This window comes from Ylistrum balloti, unplaced genomic scaffold, assembly GCF_031769215.1.
Source record: "Ylistrum balloti isolate Yb309-2 unplaced genomic scaffold, AGI_CSIRO_Ybal_v1 Utg370482, whole genome shotgun sequence".
NCBI classification, from domain to species: Eukaryota; Metazoa; Mollusca; class Bivalvia; order Pectinida; family Pectinidae; genus Ylistrum; species Ylistrum balloti.
In genome coordinates this window covers 305,080-322,138 of record NW_026782315.1, presented here as the reverse complement: position 1 = coordinate 322,138, position 17,059 = coordinate 305,080, and the positions used below count along the sequence as shown (strand labels likewise).

Here is a 17,059-nt window from a genome sequence, read left to right as displayed (position 1 = left end):
AATGTTCCATGTGCAATTTAAAGAATCTAAAATGTTGGATGCCATTGGTAAGTTATAAAGTATCTCTACAGAACAACAACTTTAGTCAATAATTGAGGGCAACAGACTTCACAACAGACTAGACATATACGGTTCATACATAAAGAGACATTTCTAAGCCCACATAGTTGCCATGGCAATGGTAATACTTGAATAACTTAAGATAAATAGAATACATCAGATGCGGGAATTTCCTAATCACATGTAATCATTAATCCGGTAGATTCAACACCCCCCCCCCTCCCTCGATGCTTTATGGAGAAAGAAGATGATTGTATTTGTAAATACAGTTCCTTTTAATTCCAAGACCACGTAATACTGATATCTTGTGAAATGTCACTCTAGTAAAAGTATATATTCATATCAAAAGAGAGCGGAAAGCAACATTTAGCTGTCTGATTCTTTGTGTAAAGCAAACATGATAACTGTAACAAATTTAATCAAGAAAATGACTCAAATTATCATGTGTTGAAGAATTGCATGACCGAAACATCACACCATCTGGAAGGAACACATAATTTGTTAGACACCTTGTCACATAATGAATTATTCTGGATCAAGCTCTCCCGCATGTCAGGACATAGTCGTATCTATAGAACAACGTTTGTTTCTGTTTACTGGCGCTCTATGCCGCCTCGATTTGTTGGAAACAACATTCACATCATTTCCTAAAGTAGACACAAGATCGATAATGTCAGACATTCCGGGCCGTTTATCCTTTGACGAATCCAAACACCGACAGATGAGATCCTTTGTTGCAACACTCAATTTTGATAGTGAATTTTCCAAATCTAACATAACTGTCGGATTTACTATTGTAGTAAACTGATCCAGAGGGTACTTCCGGAATTCTTCATATGCAGTTACTCCTGCAACAACTTCCAACAGGAAGAGTCCAAAAGAGTAAACATCAGATACAGAGATGTAAAGTTCTCCTCGCAGCACTGAAGGTGACAAATACACGAAGTCACCCACCTGCACCTTCTCTTTGTCCAACGGAAATGACGCACACCGCGGTAAACAACCACCAGTCAGCTTCACCATACCGTCGGGATCAACCTATCGATCAGAAAATTGAGATTAAGTTCACTAAGTTGTTATTACATTTCACGACTCTTTCTTTCCGAAAAGAATACCAGTTAGTATTATTACACAAAGAAACAAGTGTGATTCGTGATGATTTGAGGAATTCAATTCATACTAAAATGGATTTTGATAGCGATCAATTTTTACCGTTATTGTCTGAGTGTTGAGCTCCATATGTACTAAGTTTTTCCGGTGGAGATATTCGAGACCGGAAGCCGTCTGGTACACTATTCTCTCCGTCTCTTCTCGGATGTTAGCTAGCGTAGACCTTAGGTATCGCTTCACAGATTTGAGATGATTGTCATACACAAATGCCGGAGAAGGCGAATCGGAGTGGTGTACCCCCAAAAACTTCGCCACGGAATCATGTTCTAAAAATCTATAAAAAAAAGACGCTTTATGTTAGTATAATATAATTAAGGCCTAAAACGCATCATCTGGTAAACAACGCTAATTGCATATTGGTGAAATTGAATGACTTTGACTTCGATGTTATTCCTTTTCAACAATAAAATGCCTCGACCTATTCACCTGGCCCGAGTTGCTCGAAGGTTCAGATTTAACCACTGATTAGTGAAAACATTTGATCATTAAAATCTTATCTGTATCTTATAGTTTAGATACCAGGACCGTGTGCCCCTTACATAATATACGTACCTGAGTTTGGAAACCTCAGGGAATGTTTGTTCTACGCCAGCCGACTGTAGGTAAATCTTGATGGTCACTGAAAGATCTTGTCTGTCTCGTTTCAGGAAAGCGCACTGTAGGGCAGTCCAAAGTCCCCGCGGTAGTGATCTCCTGAAATCGAGAGTTTATATTAGTGCGTGTGAACTTTTAGTGTTTTTGTGTCTATAGTAAAGACCAATTACATCAGTTATACAGTTTTACACGAATTATAATAATTCTGTAATTTCCAGCGTAATGAACACTTATAGAAATATCTATAATATATTATGAACTTAACAGAATTATGGCTGGGAGTGGAGGGGTGATGAACGATGAAGTCTTCACGGAGTGCCAAAAGCAATTACATAGTCGACCTCTGGATGGACGATAAACAATATGGAACAGGTGCACATTGCAGAATGAATTACATCTGCTTGTTTCTCATTTTTATTAATTGGATAATATGCAAACGGTGAAAGAAAACGCTGCTTAGTTATAGCCATTCACCTTGTTCACATTTGAATACCTGCTAAAGTTCTTCATGCAGAGCATGAATACAGTGGTAAACATTAGGGGAGTTATTTTACTTCATAGAAATATCATTGCTTTCGGAGAAGGAACAAATTGAACAAACAATATGTTTCCGTTGGTGCATGTAAGGAAGAATTGACGAGTTAATGTTTTTCAAAAGATCTTAAGTAATCGGTTGGTCTGCTATTGCAATGCTTATATATAGTATATAGATCGTGTAAATTAATTTGACTGTCAAATTACAAATCGATAAGTAACGATCACGTGTTACCTGTTAGCTTCCCGGTAAGACGAAGTATTCAGGATCATGTCGGACACATTCAAAGTGGCTGTTGTGCCGATATTGATGTCCTCACGAACACGTATTTGGTCATTCATGAAATCGTCCACGAAGATATGTCCTTGGCCATATTGCGTGAGATGGACTTTCAGATTTTCAAGTCCTTCCATCATTTTCTCATACAAAGCACGTGATTCTTTAGCATCCACGCGGCACATGGCCACGTGATCCAAGAGCTGCTCATTTGCATCAATAAGTGCGGGGATATTTTTCTCTATCAGTTCCAGGTACAAGACTGGTCTGTTCATCCAGCTTCTGATATACTGAAAGAGCGTTTCGTCGTTTTTGCCGTGGCTTACCAGGAGGTTCAATAACTTTTCAGTTCGTTGTTTCATGACTTTACACGGGTCATTCTGGTATATTTGTATTTTTTTCTCAGTTGGATCCCAAAGCACAGATTTTCTCACCTTCTCCATGAAGGAAGTGACCGGCGGTGCAATTCTGGATGCAAGTCTCACGGGCATATGAATATCTTGCGTTTTATTATCGAGGCTGACCTTGAACACCTGTTGGGTGTTCCCTAAGGTTAAGCGCCTGCGTCCTGTGTACATTATATCCGGTGAAACTGATTCGTTGTCTTGAATTTCACTTTCAATAGCTTCAAGCTCATATTGTAGGAACCTTAACTGTATTTTAATATCGTTGACAACCATATCTTCCATGGATTGGAAATTTCCTGTCTCTTTTTCCCATCGGATCATTTCATCGCTAATCCTTTTTGAGATCCTTACGTTTATTTCCTCCTTAATATCATTCCATGTTTGACCGTCTTCAACTTCTGGTGTCTCGGACTTTATCCATTGTGTCAATGCAACCCGTGTGCCATGCTTTTTAAATTCTGTTCGGAACTCATCACAAAGCATGCTATACTTCTCATGAACTTTCACTTTGAGTTCAGCGAGTACTGCACTTGAGTTTTGTTTGAGATGGTTTAATTTTTCGTAAGTATGGACCATCTTGTCTTCCATGGACTGCTCGTTAGAGTCCAGTCGCTTCACCATGGTCTTCAGATGGTGAACACTTCGGGCAAGCACTCTTTCGATCCACCTTTAAGATATCAAATCATGACTGAACGAACACAATCATAGCATACGAGGTCTTTTCATCCAAAACAATTGGCATAATGTTTATTTTACAGAGAAATCAGTGTTACAAAAACAACAAGAAAACACCATAATCATAGTCATAATCAAAAATCAAATTCATTAAACTAGGGAAACAGAAAGATTTACTCATGAAAAAGTACAACGATAATATGACCAGGCGTCCCTGAAGAGTAAGCGTTTTCTGCATTAGTGACGACATCAGCTATTTACATCTTCGTCAGTCCTGGTAGGTAATGTCACATTTTTACGTTTTACATAAGCATAATCATGCAGTTTCGTCCTTCTAGGACTCGTCAGGGATGTCAAGGGCATACATTTTAAAACTTTGAAGGCGACTGATGTCCAAAAGTCTACAGTGGATGAAAGATGTCAAAATGTAGATGGGGATGTGCAATGGCCCCATAATTGAAATAAGATTAAAAAAAAATAAAAATTAGATTAAAGTAATTTTACAAAAGTACATGTGTATGTTATAAACTGTGCAATTATTCGAATGAATTCAAACGCGACATAACTCTACCTGCCTGTATGAAACCTTTAGATATTCATAAAGATTTTTAAACTTACCGGTAGGTTGACTCTATTCGTTTCTGCACGGCCCTAGTGTAGATATAACGGATATTCTCCAGTAGAAACTTGTACTCATTAGTGACGTAATCCTTGTCTAGTTTCTGCTCCATCTCGGCACGAAAAGTCGAAAAACGTATAATCTGTTCTTCTTCAAGCCCGGGCCAGCAGTCCCGAAGTAACGATACAGCATTATTGTACACTAGCCCGCTCGAATCCCTCGTTACAAGGTCCCATCGATTACAAACAAAGATGGCACTTTCTGGGTTGAAAGGCATCATTCCCTCCTCCGCTTTCTTGTTCTGTTTTTCCAATATGAGTTTGACTAGGCTGATCAGCTAAAAGAATATCAAATTATCGTCGGTTAGTGAATTAAAATTATTCTAGTATCGACAATAGAATAGGATGGTGACAAATCGCACACTCTCAAGGGGCTTTTATTTAATCTTTAGTAGCTTGAGACGGGATTCCATGGTAAGATCTTACTGACGAAATGTCGGACAAACCACAATCAACAAAATAATTACCTCACAAAATTGAAATATTTAACAGCATCAAAACATGTACGAACATTCAATAGTAATGTATTCGTTAGTAACAAAATCTTGTCATCAGCTCTATAATTCTCATTTCTATTTTTGATAATTCACTCCCTAACTACTTACTCTGTCCTCTTCAACGCCCCCTGAGTTATCGGACTTGATTACATACATAAATCCATTAATCTCATTCGCCTCCACGTAATCAGCGATGACGCTGTCCATGGCCTCGTTTTCGCCTATCCCAGGCGAGTCCACAAATACCACTCCACACTGCAACCAAAGAGACCATTTCGAAATTCAATCAGCTTATACCATTAAAATTTCTCTATCAGTTTTCTATTGTTTTCAATATTTACATATAAAAACAGAAAAAGAAAAGGTCGAGACGGAACATTTTTATTTTGCATACAGAAACGAAACTGGCCAAAGTTCTTAATTGATTTCCTCTGCTCAGATAAATTAATTGTAGTCAGTTTATAATATTCAACATTTTGTCTGTGCACGAACCTGAAGGATAGGTGCAGGTATTTTCATGTTTACTTCTTTGATATCGGAAACCATATCTCGACCTGCTTCGTCTTTTACATATATCATTTCCCATAAATCCTCTTTAATCCGATCTGGGTCAGTAAAAGTTTTCACTTCTCCAGAATTCATGATAACTGTAGAGAGATAACTGTCTCCATATGATATTCTTGTTATTACGGAAGTACAGCTGTTGTGATGAACCGGAAGTACATCTTTCTCAAATAAGAGGTTAAGCACGCTTGATTTCCCAGCTGATGTTTCACCTGCATTACAATAAGTAAGATTTAGGAAATCAAGGCTCTTGTAAATTAAGAATTAGTTTTAAGCAAGGGATTATTTATAAACAGAAGGTTTACAAACAATAAATGACAAATATTGATATTTCGTTAGAGAAAGGTAAACGATCCAAAAATTAAAAATAAACAAAACTAACATCAGAAACTGTTGAGCATTTCATGCTTCTAATCATCGTCGGTAACCCACGGTTGTGAAGCTGACGCTCATAGCGTCAGGACCATTGGTTACCAATGATGACATTTTACATTTTTTTCTTTTAGAAACAAAATTGAAAACGAATCGTGAATATCAGAACTAACCCGATACGACAATGACACATTCTCCCTTCTCTAAAGAGCTGATTTTTTCTTTGAAGTCTATTTCGAATCCTTTTGCAGCGCCCTCTACCTTCAACAGATCCTCGATTGCATGACTACCTCGTTTGCCTTTTCTGCCGGGCTGTTCGGGGCGTTCGAATGCGGATAAGGTACGACGACAATCACCGAGGACTTGTCTGATCTTATCCCTCTTCCGGCAGTCTTCTTTGTGGGTATCAACCATGGATTCTGTGATCTGAAGCAGATTTATTAACATACAACGTAACTTCGATATAGCGTCTGTATTATTAAACACCAATATATCCATGTCTCCTATTTTAAATCTGGCATAAAACGATACAATGTCACTTATAAACAGTAAAACTCTCATATAGCATAACTTGCTCATGAATTGTAAAATCCCTCTCTCGTTTAGAGAAATAAACCTCGTCATTATATTTTTTATTCATAAAAAGTAAAACCCCATTACAATACCCATTGTTTGTATGTGTATACTTAACTTACCGTTATTCCAATTCACTATCTTTCCCCTAACACAACGTATACTTGAATAATAATGGTATGATATTGTTTAACAATATAACCCTTTGTATATCATATATACATGTAACTGTAAATCTACTTCGATAGAACTTGCAAATTAAATTTCAATAACAATAAAAAAAGGATTAGTAGTTTTTCCTTAGGTTTATTTGCCACGTGGTGAGCGTTCTACCGAGACGAAGTCTGCTTCAAGTAGCTGTGACTACCTCACTAAACAGCTCATTATACACCATCCAGAGCAATTCGGTAAAATACGTCAACAATGCTTATCGATTGTATTGTGATTATTTGTAATTTCAATAAAACCGTATTTGAAGTTAATCGTCATGCTTTAAAAAAAAAAAAAAAAAAAGTGCTTAATATAAAATACAAACTGTTTTCATTGAAACACTTGAACAACAGGTCATATTACAAACGAACAGTGTTTTAGCATAAACGCCCTTGATATTCCCCAATCAATAAAGATATAGAGCGATTATTTTCCTGGAACCATTAATCTTTCATACCAATACTGTTAGCTGAAATAGTTACAGCGGGTTCCTAGTAGGCTTTATCACTTGATTTCATTTTTCGATCTATGTTCCAGAATGTTCCAGAAATACACTACTGTATCCGATATATAAGCTCCTCATACTTCTCTAGTTACGTTACGAAGCCATGAACCTGATTTTCTATTCAGCTTATGGTATATCGGGTGACAAGAATGGTTCTGCCATATTTGGTGGTATCTACAGTAGTAATTGATCGATGACGAAAGTGACAACTTGGTATAGACTAGAAAGGAAAATCAGTCAACTGAAACGCTGCTTATGAAGTGGGAAAAGCAGAGGAGTTTTGGATCAGGTTGACCCACTTTCTCTTTAAATTGGCATGATGGTGGCCATGAATGACCAGTTTTAATTTGTTTATCAAAAATTCTTGTATTATAACAATCCGTCTCAATGAGCCATAAAGCTATTAAATATGCATTGTGTTTAAGACAGACGCACATGGAAAAAAGTGAACTAAGGTTATGATTCTAGTTATACAATAGTGAATACCAGACCGTAAATGGAACTGCATTCATCATAGAGCTGCTTCGTCCATCAAAGACTTTCCTTCGATATAGCGAATCCTGTGGCAATATGTTAAGTCGCTAAGAGGCTCGAAATCAACCAAAACAAATGTACATTATGTATTAATGCAGGGAAGAAGGGAAGTACCATATTAATCAATGATTTTTATAACATGATGATCTTAGAGAAATATGCTATAGGTTGATACCATTGCCACATTTTTGTAAGAATGTGAACGTGGCATACAGCTGCACACAGCAAACCCCTGAAATTGATTGTAAAAAATTAACACATGTGAAGAGTTGGGTTCAAAACAAATTTAGAGCTTTATAAAGTAGTAAAATAATGAAATACACAGATTGCATCATGCAGCTGTTTCGTCCTTCTCTGTGTCGTCAGCGATGCTGAAATAGCGATCTCATACTACAATAATTGGGAAAAAAAGATATAATGAATTGCCCTTTGAAAAGGGATTAATGTAAAATTCATTAATCATATGGTGATTATCGAAATAACGTTATAAGCTATATAATTACATACTTAAATTAGATACATATGTAAAAGATAAAGTAAGAATTAATACATAGATAAATCCTCTCATTTTCCGATTTTAGAATTTATAAAAATTGATCCCATTTTACGAATTTTATGAAACCATTTCATTTCATTTTATCAAAAATTCAAATATTACGAATTTATGAAGTGCAAACAATTAGTCATTTGTTCAAGGCGATTTGTCTCAACGTTAGTGTTACAATTATATGCAATAGTGGAAGGGATGGTAGTGCTGATTTTTTTTTCGCTGTGTGATTTGATGTTGAGAGATTGTGACCTGAACAGGGCAAATGGCAATAGGGTTGTCTCTTCGTATTTGTGTTTTCATATCTGATGACGTAATAGTACTAATCTTCCCAACATTTTCGTGTTCTGTATTACGTTAATATTTCGCTAAAACTGAAAGAGGACCCATGTTGCCAACGGTGACGAAACAATACCAAGGTGTGAAACGCAGAAACTACATGGACATCAGTACAGCTCGAACCATGGCGGAACTTGGTTTGAATTCTTCCCGATACATCAACTCTACGGTTTTGAAATTGTCTGACGTTTACACCGACAAGCAAGCCTTTATTTTCATGTGTGTTTTTTTATTCATGTTGCTGGTTTCTTTAATAATGAACATAAGTGTAATCATCATCACTTATCTAGGAAAATGTCTCGAGAAAAACGCCAACTCCATATATATATTTTACCTGGCCATCGGTGACGTGATGAAAGATGTTTCTTGGTTAGTCAACTGTGTGCTCGTGTTTGTGTATACCTATCTAGAAGATGGGAGGTATATTCCTTACGTCGCTTGTGTTATACCACGAGTTTTTGCACACTTTTCTATAATAACATCGGGATATACTCTAGTTCTAACATCATTCGTACAATACATTGCTGTGGTCCATCCCATTGTGTACACAAAATGGATCAAAGGGACTTTATTCAGTAGAATATTCATACTAGGAGGCTGGAGTTACTGTGCACTGGAATCGATAATTCTATTTATTCATCATGGGAATAAGGACGATACAGGCGGAACCCAATGTAGTAATGACAGGATTTTCGGTAAACACGTACATGTGTTATATATGATAGATGGCGTGCACTATTTAGTCGGTTGTCTGTTGATGATTGGTTTTAATGCAAAAATTATACAAACCATTGTTCAGCGTACGAAACGGATAACACCTGTTGCCCCAAAGAACACATTCGTACATCCTGAATCTCAAAACCGAACGTCAAAAGGAAAAGGTTACATAGCATCGAAAAGTTCTGATATGGCGAAAAAACAAGTATTCTTCGTTAACAATGAATCATTTGAAAATGATCTGACAAAAAATAAAAACAAGTCCTTAAAAGTAGGAGCATTACTTACGAGTACAACTAACCCAGAAACGACCACTTTAGCAACAGCAAAAAATCCAACAAGGACTTCAGCATCTTCAAACAAACTGCTACAACCAACATCTGTAAATACCATATTTACACCAGAAACTGATATAACCATGCTGTCAACATCATCTAGAAAAGATTTCTTGTCATCAACGTATGAAACACCATCAACATCAGCATTTCAAGATATACCGTTAGCACCGACATCTGGAAATGTCACATTTCAGCCCCGGAAAAAACAGGTGGGAACCACGTCGTCATTAACATCCGGCAGTATTCACCAGCATATTTCTCGTGTAGGATCACCGAATCACTGGAAACCCTATGTAACCCTGATCGTTTTGGTGACGTCCTTTATAATCTGTTTCGGACCGTACGTTCTGTATAATTCCATTATAATTCTGACATCAGAAACGATTGAATTTACACTGGAGCAGCGTTATACAATACGAAGGTTAAGTATGGTTGTTTTTATGAATACTATAGTGAATCCCATTATATATGCCTACAGAATCCATGTTTATCGAGATTTTATACAGACTCATATACTGCAAGTATTCAAGAACAAAACAGGAACCGGAAATGCCGCCATTGCGATGAAAACGGAAGAGAGAAAGGAATGATATTAATGCAGAACATGTGTAAAGACGATGTTTAAACTGTATTACGAGAATTAATCACTGTAGAAAAGAAAACACCGTAGACTACCATGTAATTGTTTAGTTATCAACAATTAGAAATTAACACGAATAAACTAATTTCAACTTGAAATTCTTCAAAGAGAAGTACAACGATGTGGTAGTAGGCGACGAACAATGTGTATGTAATAGTTTATCGACTGTGTTCCAATGTTGTAGTCTTTCCCCTCTTGGCTATCGTTTAAAGCATGGTTATGAATTCTGACGTTGTAACTATGTTTTGACATTGTTTATTTTTTTCTTTACTGGCTTTATCAGTTTCGTTTTAACAATTTAAATCATTAAAACATGCTTATGCCATTAATGTTAAGACATGCACGTTTATTTATGCCTGCACTAACACGACTAGTCAAAACTGAGAAATTGAAACTTCATTATTGAGCGAAAAAGGGAAAAAAACTTGGTTTTATTTTGAAACCATGTGAGGCCCTCTTAGTTAACATGTTTTGTTACGAAAAGATTTCACGAAAACACATGAACAGTTAAGATGAAGTGACTTGTTACCGTCTGTTTTTATTTCTACCTTAATTCTCACCGCAAGTTCAACTGATTTTAGAAACTCTCCCGTCATGTTAACTAAACCGGTTTCTCCAGTTTGTGACGCTCAGTTTGAAATGATATCTTTTGTGTTTATTTATGGTTTTTTAAACAGGAAGCGATTATGAAGTTACAGAATTTGTTTACACCGACCGTTTGAATTTTGATGTTTACACGTTATACTAATAGACCAGATATTCCCCCCATACTGTTACGCTACCCCGGTATATCTCGTGTCTAAATAATATAACCGTGTATCTCACATTGATTAAATATTCAGTTTACCTAGTTGAGTGGATAATGATGTTTGCCGCTTCTTTCATATAAAAGTTTTTCCTAAGTACGTTTTAGTTTTTTACTCCCCTTCCTGGTTTTGACCCTCACCAGTAATGAATTGTCTCATGACAAAAATCCTAATATATGAGTTGTCTTTTCGGCTAAAATCGATATCAAGATTTGTTATAGATCTGTAAGCCTTTCATTAAAAATATTTTAATCAGATGTGACAACTAGCCGTTATGTACATAATTACATCATTGATCTTTATTATTCTATCACACATGTTATCTATATAACATGGCGAAGGAATAAAAAAAGCTTTTGCTTTAAAGAATATTCATTAATCTATTCATATGTAAATCAACTTATCAAGAGTTCAACTGAACAAAATATCTTTAACAGTCCAGGCATTGTCTGCAATTTATTGTAAATAATGGTATGAATGCCTCACATAACTGATGTACTTTTGAATTCCTCCAGACTACTTATGAATGTAATAGGATTGGTCAGATCATTAATTAGTTCGAGGTTTAGCACTAACCAGGAAGTAGTGTAATACTGCGTATAACCCAGCAGAAGGCGTGATTTAAGGCGCATTGTCCTAGTATATAAAAGTGTGAATAGTAATGTAAATAGATAATGTTGACTGGTTGTAGATAGCTTTGTCGATGTACAGAAGTCACTGACATGTAAAATCTGTTTGTGCAATGCTTACCCAAAGTGAAGTTATTTTTTCAATATGTTGGATATTTTTTTTTATCTCTGTGGTGTATATTACGTTCGAATCGTAAACTAATCTTAAATCTTCACCCATCCCATCCTTCTAAATATTTCACCGTCTGAAAAAAAGGATAACAAATGTAAAAAAGAGTATGGAATGTATCAAGTATCTTAGTTTTAAAATAAATATTGCATGTTTTCAAGGTATCATATCTGTTCAAAGCGTATTTATAGCTCATATAGCTTTAAGGTATACTCAGACGAAAATAATCTTGGATTCTGACAACAATGATGGAAATATCAACTAAAGTCCAGATGATTAATCAACAAAGGGGGTTTTACATATTGTTTTCCTTGGAAAAATTAAGAGTCACGACCGGAAAAAGCTTTCTATATCCATTTACGTGTTTTCAGTATTTCTGTTACGATATTTGTTTGCACTCCTCAGAAGGACATTTCAGTTTATGGATCAACAATCTATTATCCCATTGTATAAATGCCTAGTACGCTCTCACTTGGACTATGCGAGCCCCATTTGGGCACCATACCTGATGAAACATGTTAATAAAATAGAGGGTGTTCAACGAAGAGCAACCAAATGCCTACCTGGCATGCAAAACCTTACTTACAGCCAGAGATTGGAAAAGCTGAACCTACCAACTTTAGCCTTCAGGAGAGTCAGGGGAGAAATCATTGAGCTTTATAAAATCACCAACGGAATGTATGACCGGGAATGCTGTAACTCAGTCCAACTATGGGATGAGGCTGCTCAACGACACAGTCGACGAGTCAACTCTAAAAAAAATTTCCAAAGCGAGCTACAACTCGACTACGCAAGAACTTTTTCTCCGTAAGATCAGCATCAATCTGGAACAAACTACCGGACCATATTGTTACTGCAAAAACTATCAATATGTTTAAAAATGAGTTAGACCGTTACTGGGGGAATCATGAACTTTTCTTCAATTACAGAGCTGAAATAACTTAACTATTATTGAATTAATTGTATAAGAAACATTGCTAATGAGAGGCACATATTAATTTAATTTATCTATTATAGTCTATTATAATCTTGAAACTCTAACATGTATTATTGAGTCTGGTATAGAGGACTCAAGCACGTCCTGAACCGGAAATAAACTTATCTTTTCTTACTTATCTTTATATTTCGTATATCAATACATATCATACATATGAGAAATTACTTAGTTTTGTAAAGTAATCCACGTGTATTCATTTTCCAGGAATACCCTTATTATTAGATTAAAAAATAATATTCGGTTTCACTTTTAAAAATAGAACGTTAAGATGGAGAAAAAAAACTAAACCCTATTAAGTCAAGTTTGTTTTTTTTTAGTTACAAATTCATCCGTAAAAATGTAGTACTATATTCATTATGAACTATCCTCGCCGACATATTGATACAAGCGCGTGTTTTCCATCGGTTTTTTGATTAATTATATGGGAAATCCTAATCGTCTGTACAGACACAATAAAATGCAAATGAGCCCAAGTGGAAGCACCGATTTCATGTGGATCTATATGTTGATGATAATAGCATATCTTTCAATAAACAGTTTATGCGATAACAATTTGTACTGTTAGAACACAGACACGCCAGGATAGTTATAGTCACTTCCATTGTCATACCATCAATTTCAGACAAAGTTGTTCACTATACATGTCGCCTCGAGATCTTTGTGCTAATTAAATAAATTTTATTAATGTTCCAAGTGAATATCCTTCTCCGTTTTCACGTTTATTTATTTTACCTGATAATAAAATCTATTTCGAATAACATTTTATGCAATAACAATTTACAACATACATAATTAATACAAAATTATGGTCTGGGATATAACATTTATGTTCTCGCTAGGCTGGCAATAGAACACTGATATTGTCATACTATCCGTTTAGGATAAAAATATTCACTATACCTAGAGATCTTTGTTTTGAACGCGAATGTAATTGGATTAAATATATGTGTCTATACGTCAAAATACCCTGCTAACTTTTTAATTATTATACAAGAAAGTTGACATAAACTATCAGTAGACATATTTTAAAATACGGCATGTTGATTTTGTCGCGTCATTCAAACGTTTGTAACTGTTGATAATGAGTAAACATTGATAAAGCTGCATGGCTACCTTCATTTATGGTGGTGGGTGTATGTAGATTTAAAGTGTAGTTCTACACCGTGACAAATAATAATATATACACCTAATATCTAATATTGGTTTCCGAAAACCTCTTTCAATTCCATTGACTGTTGACTATTAGATCATAGGGCAAACATGCGGATTTGTGACTGTTTCTTTATAATAACACTACATAGATTCCTGGAAATGTTTTTAAGTCTCTACCGAACAATGTACCAAAATAGATATAATGTGAACAAGAACGCAATTGAAGCATTCGCCCACTCACCCTGTAAATAACTAGACAGGAGTATTATGTAACCTCAGTATTAAAAGAAGGAAACATAATTTTTGCCACACCTTATTCTTGTTATTGTTTACGTATCCGGGATGTTCAAGGTGTCATAGTCTTATGTCATTGTGAAGAGGGAAAACATTTTGTAAATGAAATGCTTCCAAGAGTAAAAAAAAATACACTTGGAACTGAAAAGTATACAGTTTTCGTATACATAGATTCCTTATATATGTAACTAAGAATGCATTTTAATATCAAAGCATTACACACAATTACTGGGCAACAGCTGACCAACATTTAATTAAAAATCTGGAAATAAAAAATAATCAAATCTGGACATATGTATCTTCAAAATATGCAAATATTTCAATTTCATCTGATATAAAACAACTACTGTGCATTTCGTAAGAAAATAATAAAATGTAATCTAATCGGTCTATTGATATGAAGAAATTCTACAAAGAACAATCTACCCCACTACTGAGAGATTTATCACTTCTGACACCCAGTCGTTCGTCAACATGGATTACTTGTGATACAGAAGACATTTGCCGATTCATTGCACTCGAATCTGTGTTTTCATCCATTGAAAGATTAATTTTCTTCTTTACATGTAAAAATTCCTTGGTTTTTGAATAACACTACATCCGTGTGAGTAGATACGGATATGAAAAACTCATTCAACCAAAATCGTTTTTGTGTGTGTTGTTTTTTATGGTGATGAACAAAAGACTCAAAGCATTGTTGGAAAACTCCTTAATCATTACAGAACTTCTTAAGGTAGCTTTATGCACTATACTTTTGCATGCAATGAAACGATAATATATCAGATAAAATCTGTCCTAACAGGTTGACTGGACTGTCATAAAAGGCAAAATTATTCGAAAAACGGCCATCGTCTGAGCCATGTTTTTTGTTTTGTTTTATTTATCTATTCGGTTGAACAGTGCTTGGGTATGGTATTATTGCATACAAAGGTTAAAAGACTTCCGCAGTCTAATTTCTTATAGATAACTATTACAATTCCAAATATGTACCACCCCAACCCCAACTCAGATGTATGGTTCTGTGTTATTGGTACCGGGCTTTATCAGTTGGCAACTTTTCATTGGCGTAAGTCTGTAAAAGTATTAATTTTTACTATTGAAAAATAACAAGACAGTGTTATTTTTCACACGTGAAAATCAACACTTTTATAAATAAGACATTTCTCTATATTTCACTATATCTAACAAAGATTTATATTTGGTTTGGTAAGTATTTGATTGACAAAATTTGCAATATGTTTATATATTAATTAATAATATATATATATATATATATATATATATATATATATATATATATATAATTATTATAATTATCAATGTCATTCAAACAGTAATAGATACAAAATAATGGAGAGTCCCTACACATACTTTAGAAATGGTGGATACACTCTGAAATAAACGGTAACATCCGTTTGTTATTGTGAGTTATGAGGATATTTCAATACTGTTTGAACTCATTGTTGTAGAAGTTGGGCGTGCGTTCCGCGTTCTGGTGTAAATAATCAGAGGAGACATTCCCTTTTTGATCTAGATTATTTTTACAATTATTTTCATTCTTCTCGTTTTCTTTCTACTTAATCATTTAATTAATGATTTTTTATGTTTCATTGTTGAGGTAAATAATTATGGAAGAAGTTAAAGCTCTCCTTGTTTGATGAACAAGTCAATATTTCTATATGACCTATATGACAACACGTAGGAATATCACTCTCACCTGGTCTTTAACCATGCATATCAAACATTTGTGGTAACACAATTCCTTTCCGTGTTCCAATTAAAAAACATTGTTTTACTTACAACTGTTTTGATGTTTCCGCTTTCGTTCTTCCGGAGGTGCATTTGTAATCGCTCCTTCATGTCATCGATCTCGTCAAGGCCTCCCATGTCGACCCCCATTATTTCAGATAAGTCGAATACCTCATCGAAATCTTTAACGTTTTCGATGTCCTCATTACACACACTGTTTACACTGCCGCTAGACGATGTCGACCACGGGTGTAAACCAGCTGCTATCGATGTCATTCTAGTGATGTATGAAGTTGTTCGATGTTTAATGAGTACACATCAAATTGACAATAGCAATCAACACTTACGCGTTATAATCAGCGTAGTTCATGAGTTCCTCATAAGAATATTCACCGCCTTACATATTGTTTTTTATACTCGGGTTATCATACCTATATTTGGAATCGAAAAATATTTCTCATTCCGACACACCTATTTCTTCAAGAAATTTATCAAAATTCCATGAAAGAATTCACCTCCATAAACCGGAAATATTGATTACAGTGCAATGTCGATTCCATCGTCATTTTACATTTCACTGCCTGATTTCGCACGGTAGAGCTGGTACTGGAAGTACGTCATAACTTATTCATCACAAACTAATATGATTTGTTTTTGAAGCTTTAAAGCATTGAATCCAAAGAGCAACACACCAGTGTTCCAACTATTTATATATGTGTCAAATAAATACACAGGTCGACTGGTCTCGCTTCAGTTACAGCGGGTTTGTTCAGAATTCCGGGTATGTGTGTGTATAAACTTCACGACGGGTAGCATATCCTGTGGTAGTTTACACAAGACGAGGTCTATAGCTTGTGTACGAAATTTGCATAGTCAACACATGGTAAGACGATAGCAGTGTTTTGTCTATTACCTACGGACGAGTGGGTTCAGATAAGATTGAGGTCGTTCTGCAGGTGTGCGACTTTGTGCATTTCCGTCAGAATTATATGAATTGCAATAAATATTGACAGAAATATGCTCACAGTTTAT

General features: G+C 35.3%; 1 protein-coding gene across 1 annotated transcript; it reads right to left on the bottom strand.

Moving 5' to 3' along the window:
* Positions 1-612: 612 nt before the first annotated feature.
* LOC132555397 (uncharacterized) lies at positions 613-16,303 on the bottom strand. Its single transcript, XM_060219745.1, has 9 exons — positions 16,079-16,303; positions 6,002-6,254; positions 5,385-5,668; positions 5,001-5,147; positions 4,336-4,673; positions 2,594-3,709; positions 1,783-1,923; positions 1,273-1,504; positions 613-1,098 (listed from the first exon to the last, which is right to left on the bottom strand). Exons 1-9 carry the CDS (start codon positions 16,301-16,303, stop codon positions 613-615), a joined length of 3,222 nt encoding a protein of 1,073 aa, XP_060075728.1.
* Between the last annotated feature and the right edge of the window lie 756 nt (positions 16,304-17,059).

What these genes read in the sequence shown, in the direction of transcription:
- LOC132555397 (XM_060219745.1), bottom strand. Translation starts at nt 16,303, where the DNA reads ATGACATCGATAGCAGCTGGTTTACACCCGTGGTCGACATCGTCTAGC. An exon ending in GGGGCGTTGAAGAGGACAGA is followed by an intron (nt 4,674 to 5,000) that starts GTAAGTAGTTAG and finishes ATATTCTTTTAG; the next exon opens with CTGATCAGCCTAGTCAAACT. An exon ending in TCAACACTCAGACAATAACG is followed by an intron (nt 1,099 to 1,272) that starts GTAAAAATTGAT and finishes TCTGATCGATAG; the next exon opens with GTTGATCCCGACGGTATGGT.